This window comes from Chlorocebus sabaeus, chromosome 21, assembly GCF_047675955.1.
Source record: "Chlorocebus sabaeus isolate Y175 chromosome 21, mChlSab1.0.hap1, whole genome shotgun sequence".
Classification (NCBI taxonomy): Eukaryota; Metazoa; Chordata; class Mammalia; order Primates; family Cercopithecidae; genus Chlorocebus; species Chlorocebus sabaeus.
The window spans coordinates 60,519,285-60,541,939 of record NC_132924.1 but is presented as its reverse complement, the minus strand read 5'-3'; the positions used below and the strand labels follow the sequence as shown (position 1 = coordinate 60,541,939).

General features: G+C 35.6%; 1 protein-coding gene across 4 annotated transcripts in view; it reads left to right on the top strand.

The window, feature by feature from the left end:
• ANKIB1 (ankyrin repeat and IBR domain containing 1) overlaps positions 1 to 22,655 on the top strand; it is a 156,004-nt gene that overhangs the window by 89,249 nt on the left and 44,100 nt on the right. For all 4 annotated transcript variants that reach the window (XM_007982183.3, XM_007982186.3, XM_038004592.2 and 1 more), the window contains 3 exons: positions 1,926 to 2,043; positions 18,328 to 18,536; positions 20,248 to 20,336. In XM_007982183.3, the coding sequence (XP_007980374.1) occupies positions 1,926 to 2,043; positions 18,328 to 18,536; positions 20,248 to 20,336 (416 nt within the window). The remainder of the gene's footprint in view (positions 1 to 1,925; positions 2,044 to 18,327; positions 18,537 to 20,247; positions 20,337 to 22,655) is intronic.

Here is a 22,655-nt window from a genome sequence, read left to right as displayed (position 1 = left end):
CGAAAGAGGTAATTTTATTCATGTTTCTTTTAAATTTAGTTTTTCTTTTTCTTTATGTCAGTACTGACTGCTTTGAAGGTTATTGCTGGTTTGTTTAGTCTGAAAATAGAAGCAGTTTATCTTTGCAACAGGAAAGAGAAAGGCACCTTCATTTTAATCTGTCTTGCGGAAGAGAGAAGTAGTGCCCACTTGGGACTAAGCAATGTATTGAAATGCTTCACATGACCTAATTACAGTTCTGTTGTGAAGATTCAGAGTGCATATGTTATATGTTCATGAAGGCGGTATGTCTTTATCCTTTAAGAATTATTTTTCTTCCACTGTTACCTATTGAAGTTTAAAACTACATGCATTTTAAAAAACTGGATCTAGGCAGATTGTTTCATATTATCCCTTCTTTCTTAGTTTACCTAAAATTAAATCTTCAGATACATTATGTCAGAACTGCAAGCAAAGCTAATTTTTCTCCTATACGTTACTTGCACTGTCATTCTCTAGATAACACTGATCTGGAGAATCATGATTAAATTCACCATTTTCTCTCTCTCTATTTGGTTCAACGTAAATGAAGTCGAATGATGGCTAACCTGAAAAAGAACATTTACAATATAAGACCAGGAAGTACGCAATTGCCATCATTGGGAATATCAGGAAGTATTCACTGTCATTGCTGAGGCTAGGAGAGGTACCTAGAATCCCAAGTCTGGATTTGGAATACATTTTCTAGAAGCAATGTATGACTTCTGTACTGGAATGAGTAGTACTAATTTAACCATTAAAGAATTTACTAAGTTTTTGTAGAGGAACTCATGTTTCATAAATTAGCTTAGAAGCGAATTGTATGTGATAGTTTGGGGCTTTTTTAAGGATAATTTGGATGAAATTACAGTGCTTCTTTCTCTCTTACTTAATAGTATTCCTATATAGAAAAGTTTTGGTTAACTTTCCTTTAAAAAAAAAAAAAGGTCTTACTATGTTGCCCAGGCTAGACTGCAGTGGCTATTCACCGGCATGCTTGTAGCACACTACAGCATCAAACTCCTGGGCTCAAGTGATCCTCCCACTTCTCAGCCTCCCTAGTAGCTGAGACTGTGGGCGTTCGCCAAGTTCTGCTCCATTTCTCTTATGTTGATAGGATACCCAAAACTGTGCCTAAATGAACATATATATTCATACTCAGTTGATTTGCAGAAAGAACAGACTGGACAATAATACCCAAGAACTTGAATAATTATTGCTCAATGGTGGAATTGTAGGGTTTTATTTCTCATACTTCTTGTATAATCCAAAATTTTTTAACACTGTAAGATAAGATGGTCTTGCCCTTATACTATGATATTTTATTTTTAGAATGATAAGGTACATGAGTCCCAGCATCTGTTTTATAGCATAAAAGAGACTTGTGAAAGGGCAGTTTGAAGTCCATGATAGTGGAGCATTAAAAAAGCCTTTTGAAGTTTAATAAACAAATTTAAATAGAAAGATTTTAAATGATAGTCATGTACAGTCATCCCTCAGTATCCGTGGGGATTGGTTTCAGGACCCTCATGGATACCAAAACCCACAGATACTCAAGTCCCTTATATAAAATGGGTAGTATTTGCATGTAATGTATGCCCATCCTCCCATATACTTTAAATCATCTCTAGGTTAGTTATAATAACTAATACAATGCAAATAATATGTAATTAGTTGTTATACTGTGTTATTTAAGGAATAATGACCAAAAAAAAGTCTGTGCATGTTTAGTATAGACACAACCATTTATTTTTTTTTTCCCCCAAATGTTTTCAATCCACAGTTGATCCAATCCATGGAATGCAGAACTGTGGATACATAGTACTGACTATATATTGTTTATAGGCATTTTGATACTTCCTATGAGTATAATGCCCATTTAACTTTATTTTTTTTTCTTTTCAAAGCCATATGAAGGATTAAGGCCTCAGGATCTTCGTAGACTAAAAGATATGCTTATTGTGGAAACTGCAGACATGCTTCAGGCTCCTCTCTTTACTGCTGAAGCTTTACTTCGAGCTCATGGTAATGAAAGAAATGTCTTATGCTTCTGATAGCATAAGTAACTTTTGAAACTTCTGAGTTTTTAAAAGGGCTATTTTTGTATATGAATACAGAACAAAATGGTTGGTTAAAAAAGTCTAAGTTGTGTTTTGTGCAGTTGTTACTTCTATACTCAGTTCTTCATAATATCTTGTATGCTGAAGTATAAACTGGCATATATCTAAGAGGAAAAATTGGAAAATTCCTTTTAGAAATTGAGCTACTAAAGCAAATTATAGATTGTCTAATTTTAGAAATATGTCTAATTTGAGTGAGATTGAGCATTGAAATCCATAGTCCTAGCCCTGGTTTTGATATTAATTTTTGCTGAAGTCATTCAAGTATAAAATTATGGTAGTTCAATTAAATACCTAAGAATTGTGCTATTTGTATTGTCAGTTGTATTTATTTTATGTAGTAGCTGTTTCTCCCATGAAGTCACAAAGTGAAGTTAAAGGGTCACCTTGAAAATATATTGTCCCTAGGCCGGGCGCGGTGGCTCACGCCTGTAATCCCAGCACTTTGGGAGGCCGAGGCGGGCGGATCACAAGGTCAGGAGATCGAGACCACGGTGAAACCCCGTCTCTACTAAAAATACAAAAAATTAGCCGGGCGCGGTTGTGGGCGCCTGTAGTCCCAGCTACTCGGGAGGCTGAGCCAGGAGAATGGCGGGAACCCAGGAGGCGGAGCTTGCAGTGAGCCGAGATTGCGCCACTGTACTCCAGCCTGGGCGACAGAGCGAGACTCCGTCTCAAAAAAAGAAAAAAAAAAAAAAAAAAAAAAAAAAAAAAAAAAAAAAAAGAAAATATATTGTCCCTTTTAAGGGTGGTTTTCTTGTTTTTTGTTTTATTTTGCTTTGTTTTGTTTTTTTTAGACATAACTAACTTTGTATAACAAAATTTTCCTAAGTACTTAGTTTGTTTTAAGTTCTCTGTAATCTTTATGACAGGCATTCTGGGCACTCTCACATGCTGGGTTGGCTCCTGTCATTGCCCACATGATATTTGACATTTTGGCTGGTTTCAAAGAAAAATATTTTCTGGTTTAAAAATATTCTTAAAAAGATAAAAGTAAATGCAGAATTTAAAAAATAAAAACTAAAAATACATTTAAAAAGAAAAGTAAATGGCTATTATATTCCAGTCATTTTGAGGCCCTAGATAAATTTCTATTCTAGTCATTTTGAGGCCCTGATAAAGCTTTATAGTTATAAATCTTTACAGTTAAAGATTTATAGTTACAGATTTATAGTTAAAATAACTATAAATCTTTATCATCTATACCAAAATAGAATGCCACCTTCCAAAATTTTTATATAATCTTTTGATCGGAAGAAAATTTTAAACTCCCTATTTTATCATTCATTGATCACCACTGTTAATAATGTGGTATATAACTCTCCAGAATCACTACCAAAAAAAAATATGGAATATATGTATTATATATTTTATATATAATATGTATATATAGACACACACACACAAACACACTTTTTTTTTTTTTGAGACAGAGTCTTGCTCTGTTGCCCAGGCTGGAGTGCAGTGATGTGATCTTGGCTCACTGCAACCTCTGCCATCCAGGTTCAAGCAATTCTCATGCCTCAGCCTCCTGAGTAGCTGGGATTACAGGTGCATACCACCATGCCCGGCTAATTTTTGTATTTTTAGTAGAGACAAGGTTCCATCATGTTGGCCAGGCTGGTCTTGAACTCCCAATCCAGGTGATCTACCTGCCTCGCCCTCCCAAAGTACTGGGATTACAGGCGTGAGACACCACACCCAGCCTACCTTCAATATTGATGTTTCCCACAGTTCTACAATTGCTATTCTTTTCCCACCTTACATACCTGTAGCTCTTGAACTCCCAATCCAGGTGATCTACCTGCCTCGCCCTCCCAAAGTGCTGGGATTACAGGCGTGAGACACCACACCCAGCCTACCTTCAATATTGATGTTTCCCACAGTTCTACAATTGCTATTCTTTTCCCACCTTACATACCTGTAGCTCTTAAATTTTAATGTAAATAAGAATTGCCTGGGAAAATAAACGTAGATTCCTAGGAATAACCCCAGAGAATCTAAGTCATAAGGTCTAGTGTAAGGCCTAAAAATATGTGTTGTGAACAAGCCTACCAAGTGGAAACATTGCTGTGCACGTTTATCTCATAAAATCTGTGGCTTCAAAAACCACCTAAACAATAAAGATTATGTCTACAATCTGACTTTAATCAAGTATTCTACTGTATTTCTAAAAGCCTATTTATTATTTCTTGCAATCTACGGATGATCACAGCTGGACTCATCATTTCTCCCATTGTGTTGATTAGTGGGCAGCAATATTCACCTAATTTTCCTAGCCAGAAACTTGAAAGTCATATTTTAGTCCTCTGTCTCTATCATATTTGGCCACAGTCCCATTATTTCTCTTTCTAAATATCTTTCAGCCTTCTCTCACCCTCCCTAGCTCTTTCAATTCCCTCTGCCGCTGACTTAAGGCTTTCATTACTTTTCATCTAAATTCAGGTGCCCAGAGTCCTAGTCTCCAGTTTTACCATTCTTCTTTCACCCAACTGATTTCTCATACCACCACTATTGTGTTCTTTTAAAATGGAAACCTGAGCATGTCATTCCCCTGCTGAAAACCCTTCACTGGCTCGCTACAGACTTAAACTCATCCAAAATTTTTAGTAGACTTTATGACATATAAAGTTCTTTACCTGGACTCTCAGTCTTCCCATTTCTTTGCCTTTCCCACTCCAACTTGTCCTTAGAAATCTTTTCTTCTAGGAAACCTTTCCTAAGTGTGTCTTCCAAAGTCTCAACTGGGACCCATATAATGGGTCTATTCCCATTTTATCCCATGCATGTATATGTCATACACTTAGAATGGAATATTGTAATCTCTTTATTTGCTTCTTTTATATTATCCTTGAAGCTCCTTGAAATGGCAGCTTTTAATTTTTTTTTTGTTTCCATAGTACCTAATATATATTAATCACTCAGAAAATAGTTTTGGAATGAATAGATAATATGCCCAAAATGTTATTTTTATATTTTTTGAAAATCAGTGTTTTTGTTATAAAATTATGTTTTTATTGCCATGTTTATAAACTTCAAAGTAAATTCTATAGAAAAAATTTTAGACCTGAGTAAAAAAATTAAATTTAGAAATTCTGTATAGTTTTTAAAAACAAAATATTTTCATTTTAGCCCGTAATAATGCTTAATAGTCATAATGTAAAAAACTTGTACAGAAACACAAAATACCTATGTTAGGGTTCATAGCACCAGAAGGTATACTCTGTCCTTTGCTTGAAATTTTTAAAATGCAAGGTATGCATTTAAATATAATGTAGAGCTGGCAGAAAATTAGAAGCTGTACATCAGCGGGGAGCCACCGCATCATAGTTACTGGTTAGGGTAGGCTGCTGCTGAAACAAAAATGTAGGATTAAATACAGTAAAAGTTTCTTAATCATGTAATAGTCCAAAGCATTTTCATTTAGATTAGGTAGGATGTGGACTCTGGTCAGGGACTCTGACTGACTGGAACGTTGTCATCTTAAACAATATCACTTCTTTTTTTTTTTTTTTTTTTTTTTTTTGAGACAGTCTAACTCTGTCAACCCAGGCTGAGTGCAGTGGTGCGATCTTGGCTTACTGCAACCTCCGCCTCCTGGGTTCAAGCGATTCTCTTGCCTCAGCCTCCCGAATAGCTGGGACTACAGGTGCACACCACAATGCCTGGCTAATTTTTATATTTTTAGTAGAGATGGGGTTTCACTAGATGGGGTTTGGCCAGGCTGGTCTGGAACTCCTGACCTCAAGTGATCTGCCCGCCTCAGCCTCCCAGAGTGTTGGGATTACAGGCATGAGCTACTGTGCCTGGCCAACAACATCACTTCTGAGGTTGTCCTGGGGGTTATCGAGGCCTACTAGTTACAGCCAGCTAGTCAGAAAGAGAAAAGAGCATGAAGGAACAATTGTGGGAAGTTTTATGAGCCACTCCTGGAAGTGACATATGTCACTCCTGCACATGTTTCATTCATTGAGCAGAATTCGGTCATGTGGCCACACCTCACTGTCACGTGGCCATACCTAACTGCAAACAAAAAAAATGTTTCTACACCATAGCATTTTTGTGTACAGATAGCCATCTTTGCCAAAGATCTCTACATTCAGCCAAATCATATACTGTGTCATAACTCTTAAGCTATAGTATCATATAGAATCTAACTTTACCTGTAATTTCACCAAAATTAAAAGAAACATTTTATCCCTATTTTTTAACACATTGTATCATTAAATATTATGAAATGATCAACTCCATTTTTACTCTATTGATATTTCCCTAAATTAATTGTTTTACAATAAGATGAAACCCAACTAAATTTTCGTACTTGGCATTGATAACTTACTAAAGCATTGTTCTATATTTCATTCCTCTATTAGGGCATAAAATAGAGGCTAATTTAGGTTTTCAAGTGAGCATCTCTTCTCTGTTGTTTAGGTAGTATCAGTGACATTTGATTAGCAAATAAGATTTACCAAGGTAAGTGATGCTTGTGAGTTAGACAGTGCATATTAACTATAGTTTACTGTAGTTGCTCTTAAAGCCAGGACAGGTTGTGTTTTAGCGCTATTAAACTGAACCATTAGGAAGATATATAGATTGTATCCTTGGTAACATTCATTCATTTTTATACAGGAAAATAGTTTTGAGTATTATACTATCTTGTCAAATATAATCCCAAGGTAATGAAGTTGATGTAGATTAAGCCGACGACATAAATATTTAGCAGTATTTATTAAATGGAGTTGAATTTTAAGAAGGACTATATTAGGAATACAAAGGTCATTCTCTGAGTATTTCCCCAGTAATAAAAGTAACTTATGTAATTGAATATTACCTAATGAGAAATTGAATATAATTTACAAAATACGTGACGGAGGCTAATTTGCTTGTGCTTAGAATAAATTTATATTGAAGCTTTATTTTTAACTCCTTTGGAGGTTCATCATCTTCCAAGCAATTAAACATTTGTGTTCCCACATCCTCTCTTCTCATTCTGTTCTTTTCCTGGGAAATGTTACCTTTTCCCAAGACTTTTTGGAAGTAATACATTTCTCCACCCTGGAGTAGGCCTCTCTTCTGAGCTCCATATTTCATACTGTATATAATTGCCTATATGAAAGCCCCTCCAATCTATCTCAAAGCTACCTTAAACTCATTGTGTTTAAAACTAAGATCATGTTCTTGCAACTGAACCTGGTTCTCTAGTGTTCCCTAACTCCATAGATGGCAGCATCAGCCAACCAACTGGGTATTCTAGGCAGAAACCTGAAACACCAATTTTGACATTTCCTCTCCCATCCTGTCATCACTTAATTGTCAGTTTCACCTCCCCAATTTTAAACTTCGCCCTTTTTCTTCATTTCCACTGCCATCATCTCTCAACTACATTACAGAAAAAAGAAAGTCAAAAATAATCTTATCAAATCTAATCATGACAGCCTATTCTTCCTATCTCTAGTCCTGAGTTTTCATTGACTGCCTATCATTCCTAAACTGAAAATGGAAGTGTTTTTTTTTTTTTTAAATCCTGCATGACTGAGCCCCTGCTCTGTTTCTCTACCCTTATCTCTTACAGTGCTTCTTCTCTAGTCCCATGCTCTAGCTACATTGACCTTTTTAATTTCACAAGGGTGTTACCCTCCCTCCTGCCACAGGCCTTTGAACATGCTGTATTCTATCTTTCTAGAATGTCTTTCCCTCCCCCTTTCATCTGGTTAACTCCCGCTCATCTTTAGATGTTTACTCCATGCCATTTCCCTAGGGATGCCCTCTCTGACCTCCCTGACTCTAGTTTTCTACCTCTCTTTACGGTGTTTCTGACAGTGGTGATTTTTTGGTGTTGTTTATGTGTTTATTTTACTCATGTCTTTCTCCTTACTAGACTGTTAAGTTCCATGGAGACAGGAAAGGAATTATGTCTGGTTTTCCTATCATTGTATCCCCACTACCTGACATAGTGGATGGGACATAAAAGGTATTCAAGAAATATTTGCTAAGGAGTCTGATATGATAGAATCAAACAAATTTTGTTGAAAAATATTTGTGGTAGGAAAGACTAAAATGTAGCATATTTAATGTCTCTCTGTATTAGTTATATTAGTTGTTTTTACTTTTATTAAAAAGTAACATAATGGAAATTTTTAAAAAATAATACTATCCTAAGACAGTTATTTTTACTTTGTATGCCTCACATTTTTTATATGTGACACATTTTAACACAGTAACCAATATTATTCTTATTAAAAGTCTTCACATAACATCCTAAACATTTTTCAACAGTTATTATAATGACCACTTTTAATGACTGTATATAAGAAAATTGTTTGGATGTGCTAAGCTAAAGCAAATTTGGGAGATGGCACTCATTCTTGCATTTATTTGTGATTACTTTATTCCAAGGATAAATTTTTAAGAGGTAATAGTCCTTAATGCTGTTATTATTGAATTCCTTGTGTGTTGTAATGCATTACAGAGACTTAAAACAGTTAGAATCAAAGTGGGTATAATTATCCTGTATTTTGCTCAGTTAAATAAGTAACATCTGGAATTTGAACTCAGGACTTCCTGGTTCCAAAGGATAATCTTTGTACTATGCCCCATTGCTAACATTTTGAATGGCAGCAATGAGAAAATCTGAGGAACTATATGGGGCATGTGTTCCAGATGTAGTATACTATCAGACAGATTCTAGAAAATTATCTTACAAAGAATTGTTTCCTGATTTAGGTATGAAGAAATATTTTTTGAAAATAATTTTGAAATAGTAAAATAAGAGAAGAACGAAGTAAAATAAATAAAAATGAACTTTTCTATAGTTGTTATTTTCAAAACAAAAATGGCTCTCATGATTTTTATATGACTCTAAAAGTAATAAATATATCATCTATGTGAATGAAAATCCAGTAGGGCACAGAGAAAATGTTTATAACACTAGTATGCTTAATCTACATATATTTTATAATATGCTTTTTAAAATTAATGCATGATATAAAGCTTTTCATATATGACTACATAATCTCATTGTATAAACATACCATACTCTCTTGCTATTTGCACCATTTTTTTCTTTTTGCTATTGTAAACAGTGCTGTGATTAGCATCCTTCAAATATGCCCTTATGTGCCTATCCATTAATTTACTTAGGATGAATTTTTAGCAATAAAATTACAGGTTCAAACAATAAGCTCTTAATTAAAACTGTACATTTCTCATTTAAAGTCCAGTGTATTTTCATGGTTCCTGTACATTTGTATTTCTTTTGTGATTTGTCATTCATATCTTTTTTACTTTTTTTTCCTGTTGAGGCCAAAAATTTATATGTTGTATTTTCTTTATCATTCATTTTTAAATATTTCAAAATTTCCCTTTCTGCATTGCCCCATCAGTTATTTAGAATATTATAGTCTAATTTTCAAATATTTGAGATTTTTCTGGATGTCTTATTGTTTTCACTTCAGTTTTACTGGTTAAGACTTTCAGTCTTTTGGCCGGGCACGGTGACTCACGCCTGTAATCCCAGCACTTGGGGAGGCCGAGGGGGGCGGATCACGAGGTCAGGAGATCGAGACCATCCTGGCTAACACAGTGAAACCTTGTCTCTACTAAAAAATACAAAAAAAAAAAAAAATTAGCCAGGTGTGGTGGCGGGTGCCTGTAGTCCCAGCTACTCAGGAGGCGGAGGCAGGAGAAAGGCGTGAACCCGGGAGGCGGAGTTTGCAGTGAGCCGAGATGGCGCCACTGCACTCCAGCCTCGGCGACAGAGCGAGACTCCATCTCAAAAAAAAAAAAAGATTTCAGTGTTTTGACGTTTGTTGAGACTGGTTTAAGCATGCAGTCTGTCTTGATGACTCTATACCATGTGCATTTGACAAGGATGTAATTGTGAAGTTGTTCATCATAGTGTTCTATAAATGTTAATTAAGGTCAGTGGTGTTCTCTAAATTTTCATTGTTTTTACTAACAAAAATTAAAGTTCCATCAGTTGAGAGGGGGATGTTAAAATTTCTGTTTATGAATGTGGATTTGCATATAGCTCCTCCTTAATGGTATCAGTTTGCTTAATCTATTTTGAAACTCTGATATTAGGCTCATATACATTTATAATTATGTCTTTCTGACTCTTCTCACCATGAAATGTCCCTTATCTTTTTTTACTATTTTTTCTTTATCTTATATTAATATAGCACTTCAACTTTTTTATGCTATTTGCATGTCTTATAAATAGCATATGGTTGAGTTCTTTCTTTATCCATTCTAATAGACTGTTTAGTCCATTTACATTTAATGTAATATTGCTGTGGTTGGATTTAGGTCTTCCATTTCACTGTTTGTTTTCTGTTTGTCTCTTATTTTTTGTTCTCTGTTTCTGTTCTGCTGTCTTTTAAATTAGTTGAATAATCTTGGCATTTGATTGTAATTATCTGTTGGATTTTTAGCTAATTCTTCTTTGCACTTTATTCTTTAACATACTGCTTTCTGGGATGTTGTATACATTCTTATCATTTTATAGTCTATTTAGAATTAGTGTAGTACCACTTCCCATAAAATGTAAGAATCTTTTTTTTTTTTTCTTGAGATGGAGTTTCGCTTTTGTTGCCCAGGCTGGAGTAATGGAGTGATCTCGGCTCACTGCAACCTCCGCCTCCCGGAATTAAGGCGATTCTCCTGCCTCAGCCTTCCTGAGTAGCTGGGATTACAGGCATGTGCCACCATGCCGGCTAATTTTGTATTTTTAGTAGAGGTGGGGTTTCTCCATCTTGGTCAGGCTGGTCTCGAACTTTAGACCTCAGATGATCCGCCCTCTTTGGCCTCCCAAAGTGCTGAGATTACAGGCGTGAGCCACCGCGCCCTGCCCAAAATGTAAGAATCTTGCAACTATATATGGGTACATCGACTCATCCCTTATGCTATTATTATTATAGTACATAATCACAAATATCACAATGTAGTGTCATAATTTTTGCTTTAAACAGCCATATGTGTTTTAAATAAACTAATCTGTTTTTTTTCTCTATTATTCAGATTGGATCATTTCTGTCACCAAGTTCACCAAATTTTCCCTCTGATCTCTTTTTTATCTCCTCTAAACTGCTGTTAAGCCAACACAGTAAAAATTTTTTTTAGAGTTTTTTTTCAGTTCTAGAATTTACACTTAGTTCTTTTTTATGGCTTTCATTTATTTACTTAGTTTTCCTGGCCTTTTGTACTTTACAAACTGTTTTTCTTTATGTTCTTGATCATAAAGTTATTTAAATCCATGGTGATTACTAATTCCAACATATGGATTACCTCAAGGTTGGTTTCCACTGTTGCATTTTCTGACACTTTCCAGTTTTTCCACATGTCTAGTAATTTGGAATTGTATCTTAGACATTTAGAGTATATCGCTGTAGGCATTATATTTGTAGGCTTCAGTTTGAGATTTGGAGAGTCTGTATCCAAAATCTGTGCTTCCTGTGCCTCTCTCCTTTCTAGGATATCCTCCCTCGTGTCCGAAGTGTTCTGGTCACCCTGAATCTAATCTCAGGTTTTTAAGCTAGTAAAATTTCAAATTTCTGTCCTCATGCCAAATGTTGTCTGCCCACAGAGAAAAACTTGTAGAAATAGAAACTCATATAGTGCTTTTTCATTTTGTCAGACATTCATTCCCCTCCAATTTCTGCCTGCTTTTGGTTGCTCTCTAGTGTCCTCAAATAGTTGTAGTTTATATTTTGTCCACTATTTATAGCTATTATCTGTAGGAGACTTGGTCTGATAGTAGCTACTTTAACATTACCAGAAGTAGAACTCTCTCTGTTGTATTCAGAGTATCCCTTATGGTTTTCTTAAGATTACCAGGAGGGCTATCCTATCGTTTGTGAATAATGATAATTGTGCCTGCAGCTTTCCCTTATCTTTTATCTGGTGTAATTACATTGGCTAGCACTCCTATGTAACATTGTAAGTGATGCTTATTATTTTCTTGGCTTAAGTGGAAATTCATTCAGTCACCAGTTTGTCCTTTACTGTGTACTAGGCAGTAAACTTCGAAAATTCCAAATGAAGAAGTTGTCTAGAGCTCAGAATCATTTAAGCAGGAAATAGATTCTTGTAATGCATCAGTGAATAGATAATTGAAATTCTGAGAATGGCTTTTGTTTTAAATTAAGAATTAGGCTATTGGTTTGAAAGAGATTCTGCTTATCATGTTAAAACAGTATCTTTTTCTTACTATTTAAGAGCTCTCTTTTTAAAAATTCAGGAGTAATTTTTCAGATTGTCTTACTTTTTCCAGATCTTTTTTAAAAATGTTAATACTGATTTTCTTCTTTGATACATTGGTATCATAAATTTCTTTCCTAATGTTCAGTTGTTCTTATATTCCAGGAATAAGGCATACTTGGGCTTGGGGTATATGTTATACATATTTAGTTTCCTATTGATAATATTTTATGTAGATTTTGACATTATAATACAGTAAATGCTGTCTTAGCCCACATCAACTTAACTTTCAGGATTCCCTTTGTCAAATAGACTGAATGCTTCTGTCTAGGGGGCTCCTTTTCAGAATTGCCATGCACCTGGCTTGAATTGCATGCCAGTAACAAACTTAATTATCTCAGTTGTACACCTTGTTGTAGTAATTACATGATATAATGGAATGATACTGATAAAACATGAGTAAATATTTATTTATTGAAATCTAAGTTGGAGGCTTTGGAAAGCCTTGATAAAGGCAAATTCGTTTTAAAATTTCTCTAAATTACGCGTTAGTAAAATAACTGAAAAAAAGGGGAGAGGTCATAAAAATCTAGGCCTTTACATTCATATTTCTATCTGAATGTGTTTTAAATCTTAATCTAAGAAAATAACAATGAGAAATGGACAATCTTTTGTAGGTATAGTTTAGGCAAGAAATAGGAAATAGAAGGAGAGTGATAAGTCAAAGAAAAGGGCTTGGCCCTACATAAAAAAGATTATAGATGTAGTGGCTCATGTCTGTAATTTTAGCACTTGGGGAGCCAAGGCGGGAAAATCACCTGAGCTCAGGAGTTCAAGACATACTTGGGCAACACAGTGTGAGACCTTGTCTCTACAAAAGTTAAAAAAAAAAAAAAAAAAAAAAAGGCCGAGCGTGGTGACTCAAGACTGTAATCCCAGCAGTTTGGGAGGCCGAGACGGGCGGATCACGAGGTCAGGAGATCGAGACCATCCTGGCTAACACGGTGAAACCCCATCTCTACTAAAAAAAATACAAAAAACTAGCCGGGCGAGGTAGCAGGCGCCTGTAGTCCCAGCTACTTGGGAGGCTGAGGCAGGAGAATGGCGTAAACCCGGGAGGCGGAACTTGCAGTGAGCTGAGATCCGGCCACTGCACTCCAGCCTGGGCGACAGAGCAAGACTCTGTCTCAAAAAAAAAAAAAAAAATCTGGGCTTGGTGGCACATGCCTGTAAGTCTCAGCTACTCAGGAGTCTGAGGTAGGAGGATCACTTGAACCCAGGAAGCCAAGGCTGCAGTGAGCCATGATCGCACCCCTGCACTCTAGGTTGGGTGACAGAGCTAGACCTTGCCTCAAACAAAATAAAAATTAAAAAATTAGTAAGTTAATATATATGTTTTATTAAATTTTTGAGTTATGTGTATATAATTGTTTTTAATAATTCTACATTTTATAATTCTGCATTTTACATGTCCAGTTATTTGTGCTGATAATGTCAAGATTTGTTTTATAAATAAGGTTGGGTTTTGGCATTTCAGGTTTTTATAATAGCTTTTTAAAAATATCTGTGTGACTTGGCCGGGCGTGGTGGCTCACACCTATAATCCCAGCACTTGGGAGGCCAAGACGGGCAGATCACCTGAGGTCAGGAGTTCAAGACCAGCCTGGCCAACATGGTGAAACCCCATCTCTACTAAAAGTACAAAAATTGGCTGGGCGTGGTGGTGGGTGCTTGTAATCCCAGCTACTTGGGAGGCTGAGGCAGGAGAATTGCTTGAACCTGGGAGGTAGAGGTTGCAGTGAGCTGAGATCGCACCACTGCACTCAAGCCTGGGCGACAGAGTGAGACTCCATCTCAAAAAAAAGAAAATATATATATATGTGTGTGTGTGTGTGTGTGTGTATATACATATATATATGAATCTTTCCTTTTTCTTTATGCTTGTGCAAGGACACAAGAATTAATTTCTACTTGAATTTTTTTTTTTCCAAACTGAGTCTTGCTCTGTCGCCCAGGCTGCAGTGCAGTGGCACGATCTCGGCTCCTGCAAGCTGCACCTCCTGGGTTCACGCCATTCTCCTGCCTCAGCCTCCCGAGTAGCTGGGACTGCAGGTGCCCGCCACCACACTTGGCTAATTTTTTTGTATTTTTAGTAGCAATGGGGTTTCACCATGTTAGCCAGGATGGTCTTGATCTGACCTCATGATCCGCCCACCTCGGCCTCACAAAGTGCTGGGATTACAGGCGTGAGCCACTGTGACCTGCCAAAAATTTTTAAAAATTTGCGTATGAAACCATGTGAACCCTATACTTTTTAAATAAATAATTACTGTATTTTTCAGTTTCTCCCAATGTTATTAGTCTGCTTAGAATTACTACCTTTTCTTGAGTTCTTCAGCTGTAATCATTTACAACTTCTTGGAATGTTATCTTCTTCAGTTAGATTTTAATAATAGGGGCATGTGGTTTTACATTAATTTGTTCATTCAACAGATCTATTGAATATACACTTTGAACTAGGCTCTAGGCTGAATAATGGAGATAAAATCGATTGTAATATAGGTACAAGCTCTGCCCTTAAATAAGTTTACAGTTTGAAAGACATTGCATTTTGTCACAGTTCTTTTAATTTTCTCTCTACATATAGCTGTATCTTATTTTCAGTTTTAATGTGTATATGCTGAGTTTTCCCGATTGCCTTAGTTTTTATTTTTAGTTCTTAGATGTTTGTCTTTTTTTTCCTGCAGTTTATAGGTTGTCTATCATTTTTTCTATCAATAGTTTCTCACATATGATTTCTACTTTGCCTTTATCACCTTCTTCCACTTTTCTTGGGTTTGATTGCTTATAGGGTGTTTTTGTTTGTTTTTTTAATGATGAGGGCTCAATGACATGTATTATCTTAATCAGAAAATTCTAGTTTTTTTGGTAAGTGTTTTCTTTACTTTTCCTTTGAAGTGTTTCTTCTCCCTTGGCCTTAACATTAATTTGTGTCTCAAATGGGACCATTCTCTTTATTTGGCCACTGAATTTTTTTTTTTTTTAATGATGGCATTTTTTGTCCCAAGAAATCTTTTGTGCTAATCCTGATTCTCTGTAATGCAGCTGTCTCTCTGCAACTGTCTCTCTGAACTCTGAGCCCAACCTTGGGTCTAAACAAGAAGCCTCCACCTACCTGTTCAGCTCTTCCTCAGTTTCCTCAGGGTCACAGAGATCAGGTGTGCTCATTCGGTTCCAGTGAAAGGAATTAGCCTTACCAGAAAAGAGAACACACTATAAGCCACTGTAATTCAGTCAGTATGGCACTTGTTCAACTCTAGACAAATAGACCAGTGAAACAGAATAGTAAATCCAATTTACAGTATTTGGGAATATAATTTATGTAAAGATGACATTATAGATCAGTGGGAAAAGGATATATAATTCATTAAATGGCCCTAATATGACTGGCCATTGGAATACCAAGAAAAAAAAAGGATGAGGGCTATAAAGTCAGTTCATCAATTTGTCTAGGAGACTTACATGTAAATCTAAGGACAGAGGAAAACTTCTGAGTTGCTAAGACAAGAAAACAAGCTAAAGAAGAGATAGACATATTAAAATATATTGAATCTTTAAATTTTTGTTGTAAGTATACCATAAACAAAGTCAAGAAACATAATTTTGATTTGGAAACAATATTAGCTAATGTTTATTGTATATAAAAACCTTCTTTAAATTGACAAGAAATTGGTAAATACCCCAGTGCCAAAATGGCAAAAAGATAGGGATAGGTAATTCACAGAAGAGCACATCCAGATGGCCAACAAACACATCAAAAGATATTTGAATATATCCGTTGTCAAGAAAATGCAAATTAAAATAACAGTGAACTGTCAGTTTATAAATGTTTAAAAGAACTGTTAACACCCATTGCTGTAGAAGAAACTGGTAAGTTTCCTCATTGCTGACAGAAGTAAAAACTGTTATAACCTCCTTGGCATGGTGGCTCATGCCCGTAATCCCAGCACTTTGTGAGGCCGAGGTGGGCGGATCACTTGAGGTCAGGAGTTTGAGACCAGCCTGGGCAACACAGTGAAACCCTGTCTCTACTAAAAATATATGTAAAAGTTAGCCTGGAGTGGTGGCACTTGCCTGTAGTCCCAGCTACTTGAGAGGCTAAGGCACGAGAATCTCTTGAACCCGGGAGGCAGAGGCTTCAGTGAGCCAAGATTGTGCTGTTGCACTCCAGCCTGGGTCACAGAGCAAGACTCTCTAAAAAATATATATATATATATATTGTTATAACCTTTTTGGAAAGCCATCTAACATTTTCTTTTAAAAACACAATGGGCCTTAGACTCATTAGTCTCATTCCAGGGAATTTTTACCAATGAAATACCAATATAAACAGGAATATATACTTTTAACTGCACTGATGTAGATTGCAGCCTCATTGTTGTGGCAAAAAAATAACTGTAAACAAAGTAGGGGGATATTTGACTAAATTATGATACACAAATTGTTTCACACAGTGAAACACAGTGGATTAATATGTAGTCATTAAAAAGAAGGAAATAATGTTAAACTAGTTTACTTGGAGAGATTTTCAGGTTGATTAAATGGGAAAAGGAGATAAAGTTTATATGATATTCTATTTATGTAAAATAATCACCAGAAAAACTCTGTATATACAGATAGTCCCTGACTTAGGATGGTTTGACTTACGATTTTTTGACTTATAATAGTGCTAACTCAATATGCATTCAGTAGAAACCATACTACTCTTGAGATGCTGGGCCACTGTAGTGAGCTGTAGCTCCTAGTCAACCACACATTTTCAACTTATATTTTCAGTTTACAATGGGTTTATCAGGACTTAACCCCATCGTAAGTCAAGAAGCATCTGTATTTATGTATGTACTTGTTTATTTTCCTTAGCTGGAAATACACCCCTGTTTTCATTACATGTCAAAGTCATATTTATCCTGTTAAACTGCCAAATCCATTGGCTTAATACGGTTAAAAAAAAAAAAATGTAGAAAATTTCCAGTTATTTGTGTTTAAGCTATAAAATTTTGTGGAATGTGCCTACAGTGAATAATTTACCCTTTAGTCTTCTCAGAAATAGTGTGTGATCACGGGACGAACACAGGCTTTGGAATCACAGAAATTGGTTTCAAATCTCTTTGTGAGCTTGGACAAGTTATGTAACTTCCTTCAGTCTTGATTTCTTCACCTAAATAATAATTGAAAAGTTTGCTGGGAGGAATAAATGAAATTATGTAAAACACCTAGCAAAGTAATCAAATGTATTAGTTTGTTGTTTTTAAAGGGTTAGGTTTTTATGGCTCTAGACATTATAATATGTTTTACTTGGCAATTTTTAAAATGTTCACAGTAGGAAGATAATATTTTTTAGTTAAGCCAGGTTCAAGATCACTTAATATAGAATTTATGCCTAATTCACTAAAACTTTGTTTATAACTCTCATGTCTTCAGAAGTTTCTTTTGCTTTCATGCTATTTATTAAATGGTTTTTAGGACCTGCTATTGGCATTTTGATATATCTATAGTGAACTATGAAATCATATTATAACCTGATGCCAGTGAGGACAGTTTAAAAATTATATATATATATATATATGTATATATTTGGAAGAGTAAAGAAGCTAAATTAAACCTATACCAGCGAAAATGTAGTGAATTCCAAGAGTGATATGTGAGTGACCTGTTTTGATTGTTAGTAGAAAGTACTGGAAATTTTGACCATACTGCTAGATCTTGACATGGTTGTAAGCCATGATCAATTATGAAAGCTTAAATTTTGTGTAAAAATGCTAATAACATGAACATACCTAGACATTCATTTGTAGTTACTACGTTTATATAAATACTTTTTTCTTTAGATGACCAAAATTTGTAATTCATTCAGATTTTTTGTTATTATTTATCTTTTAAAACATTACCATATTTTCTTTTTTGAGAGCTATCCATTCCATTTTTCTTTAAGACTGGGACAGGGAGAAATTACTTGAAGCTTGGATGTCCAACCCGGAGAACTGCTGCCAACGATCAGGTGTTCAAATGCCAACTCCACCACCAAGTGGGTATAATGCCTGGGACACGCTCCCATCTCCAAGAACTCCAAGGACTACACGCTCTTCTGTCACCTCCCCAGATGAAATCAGCTTATCTCCTGGGGACTTAGACACTAGTTTGGTATGGTTTGGTATTCACTGTACTTCTCATAGCTTTGTTTTTAGTCTTTTAACATTTAAATGATTTAATATTGTTCCGTGGAGTGTCTGGTTGTGTTCTTATAATTGAATCCTGTCCCTTTCTTGAAAGGTTCAGTTATTTCCATGGCTTCAGTAAATATTTGTTGTTACAGACTATTTTTGTGATCTCTGAATTATAGATTGAAAAAAAAAAAAAGGTTTTCTTTCCTCATTTCTAAACAGAGAACTTAAAACAGTTTAGGGAAACCATCTATTTTATTTTCCCTTAAAACTTCAATTGCTTGAAGATTTAAATACAGGCCAGGCCTGGTGGCTCATGCCTGTAATCCTAGCACTTTGGAAGGCCGAGGTGGGTGAATTGCCTGAGCTCAGGAGTTCGAGACCAGCCTGGGCAACATAGCAAGACCACATCTCAAAATATGCACACACATGTATACAATATATTGAAATATAAAAAGTTAAGTTTGTGATAGGCACTGAAAACCAAAAATACAAAAACATTTTTTATAATTTCTTGAAAGCTAATTTTTAAGCATTTACAATATATTGATAGTTATGTATTTGTTTCAGTAAAGCTTCTGTAGTTTGTTATCTAGATGCATTTCCAAAATAAGTGTTTCATTATTTTACAAAACAGTACTGCCATTGTCAGCATTTTTAATTGGCATATCATTGGTGTGCTGTTATAGGAGATTTTAATATTTCTTGAATGACTCAGCCACTCGAAATATGTGATAAATATGAAAGTGCTTCTCATTTTATCTGTGCCTTTTTGAAAAACAGAATCCTGTAATTTGCGTATGTAACATGATAAATTTTGCTTCTAGAGAGCTATTGTTTAGAAGATATTAGGTAGGTGAAAAAGTGATTGCAGCTTTGGCTGTTAAAATGGCATAGTTGTAATACATAGGTGGAGTTTTGTTGTTTTTTGGGGTTTTTTTGAGATGAAGTTTTACTCTTCTTGCCCAGGCTGGGGTGTAATGGCACAATCTCGGCTCCCTGCAACCTCTGCCTCTCGGGTTCAAGTGATTCTCCTACCTCAGCCTCCTGAGTAGCTGGGATTACAGGCACGTGCCACCACACCCAGCTAATTTTTGTATTTTTAATAGAGACAGAGTTTCACCATGTTGGTCAGGCTGTCCCGACCTCAAGTGATCTGCCCAGCTCTGCCTCCCAAAGTGCTGGGATTACAGGTGTGAGTCACCACGCCCGGCCTAATACTTAGTTTTATAGCAGGGTTCTCTGCCTGGAAAGTCTGGATATCTTGAGTTGCTGCATTAAAAATACAAAGTTACTCTGTTTTTATAGATTTTGAAGGGTAAATGTAATGTGAAGAGCATGATACTGAAGTGGTTTTTTGCAACATGCAATTTGATGTTGACCCGAATGATTTATTTCTTGTACTTCCTTTTCCAAATGCACAGTTGCTGATTAATACATAAATTTGGAATTTAAGGGTTTGATGTCTGCATTAAAAATTTAAATCCCACTGTTGTTTATAGTGAGGTAGTCATAGTATTTGTTACTGAAAGGCACACTAACTGTCCTTAAAACTTTGAAAAAGGTAACTTCCAAAAACTTTTATTTACTGTACTAGTATTTTTGCCTTTTAAAAAAGTGAACAAAATGAATGTATTGTTCTCTTTCAAAAGTATAGTTCTGTTTAAATCATTGTTCTTCTTCATCTCCAGTGTGACATTTGTATGTGCAGTATCTCTGTATTTGAAGACCCCGTGGATATGCCCTGTGGACATGACTTTTGTAGAGGATGTTGGGAGTCGTGAGTATATGAGCACCTTAGCATTTCTTACTGCATGATAGCGTTCTGATTTGTTAATAAAATTGTTTACTTTCAGTATTTAATTATACAAATTGTTTATATTGACTTCTGAGTTACACAGAAATGAATTTAGACTTTACTAGTAAGGAAAAATATTTTTGTTTTTATTTTTACATCTTCCCCAGCTATTTTAATTAATGCTATTTAGCTTAATGTAAGGTACCTTTAGAAACAAAGCAGTTATACAAATAATTTTTCTCAGTATTTTAATTTATATTACATCTAATGTAAATTTCAGGCAAGAATCAGTTTGTCTTATATCCCAAGAATCTTAAGCATTTGTTTTTGTGCTGTCTCAATTTTTTGTGACAATCAAATTGCCTTGAAAATCTGTAAGAATATGGATGTTTAAGATTCCTTTTTAGTGAATGCAAGGTTAAATGTTTCAGCTAGACATAGTTGGGTATGTTTTACCAGTAGAAAATTTGTTTTGCTTCTTGTGTTTATCTCTGTTTACCCTTCCCATTACCTTTCAAGATTTGTACTTTTTCACCATCCATTAACTTAGCTCTCATGTTGCACTTTTCGAGAGAAGTTTCTAAACAAAGATTGCTATAATGAGCACTGTAATATCATGTTATCTCTGGAGACAAAGTGTTATTCGATGACCTAAGTGAGGTATATCGTTGGTATTTAAAAAAATCTTAGAAATCAGAAGTTTTTAACCTTTTTTTTTTTTTTTTGTGGAATATTAGTTAGCAAATATAGGGAACCAGGGAGTACTATGTGGGTGAGAGACAAGAACCTGAGCAGATTTTCTGAGTTCTTCTTTTTAAACAGCTTTGTTGAGGTACAGTTGACATACATAAAGCCACACATTTAAAATAAATAATTTGATAAGCTTTGATATCTCTATACAACCTTGAAACCATCACTACAACCCCTAGAATCTATTATTCCCAATTCCTCATTTCCCATTGAATCCCTGCTACTTTTCTCTTTCTGCCTTCCTTTTATCACCCCCATTTGTAGGCAACCACTGAGCTGTCATTCTGATTTTTTTTTTTCTTTTCTGAGACAGGGTCTCACTCTGTCACCCAGGCTGAAGTGCAGTGGCGTGATCTCGGCTCACTGCAGCATCTTCCTTCCCGGGTTTAAAAGATTCTCACGCCTCTGCCTTCCCAGGGAGCTGGGACTATAGGTGCCCACCACCACACCCTGCTAATATTTGTATTTTTAGTAGAGATGGGGTTTTGCCATGTTGGTCAAGCTGGTCTCAAATTCCTGACCTCAAGTGGTCCACTCACCTCAGTCCCCCAACGTGTCTGGTTTGATTTTGAGTACATTTCTTTATCTGTTTTCCAAATTGGAGTCAGAAGTAAGATTTCATTTGGAGGGGGAAAAAAACTACTGCTTTTTAAGTCAGAATATCTGGTTGTTCCTTTTAAGACATAGACTAGATTCTACTCAGAGTCTACTTAAATAGGATCAGATCAGTACACCTGTTACAGGTAAACTAATTGACAAAGGTCAGAGCTCACAATCCAAAGCTATCCTTAACCCAGTTGTGGAGGTAGAAAATACTTCCCAGGTAAAATTTTATTTATCTTAGTTGTTAACTGTACTGAATTAGGAAGTATTACCTGAGCTCTACCAAGTTAGCTGTTGGTCTTGGTATGTTTATGAAAATTGAGTCCCCCAGGGATTTTCTTGAATTTTTTTTTTTTTTTTTTTTTTGAGCTTCATTGACCTTCCTCACCTGATTTGTATCACGGGAACTATCTCCCAAACTCATCACAAACTAGCCATAAGAAATGTATGGTAAGATTTAAATTTGAAAGATCTAATTATTGATTTCATTAGTACCTTCTAGCCTACCTAGGATTCTCCTTTCCATCCCTTCCAAGTTTGTCAAATCAAGCACCAATAAAAGAAGGTCCATGTTGGGTGATTCATATGTTGATGAAATCATTTTTAAATTATCACAGTTTTTTTAAATAGGCATATAGGAAAAGAAACTCCTATCTAAAACCAAGGAAGCATTTTTATAGGTCCTCAGATAGTTTGAAAGTCCCTCAATCTATCTTACTCTTCCCAACCTTTTTATTAGTACAGCTAGATGCTTTAGTGCAGGCTTGTCCAACTGTGGCCCACAGGCTGCATGTGGCCCAGGACAGCTTTGAATGTGGCCCAACACAAATTCATAAACTTCCTTAAAACATTGAGGTTTTTTGTTTGTTTGTTTTGCTGTTTTTGTTTTAAGCTCATCAGCTGTCATTATTGTTAGTATATTTTTTGTGTAGCCCAAGACAGTTCTTC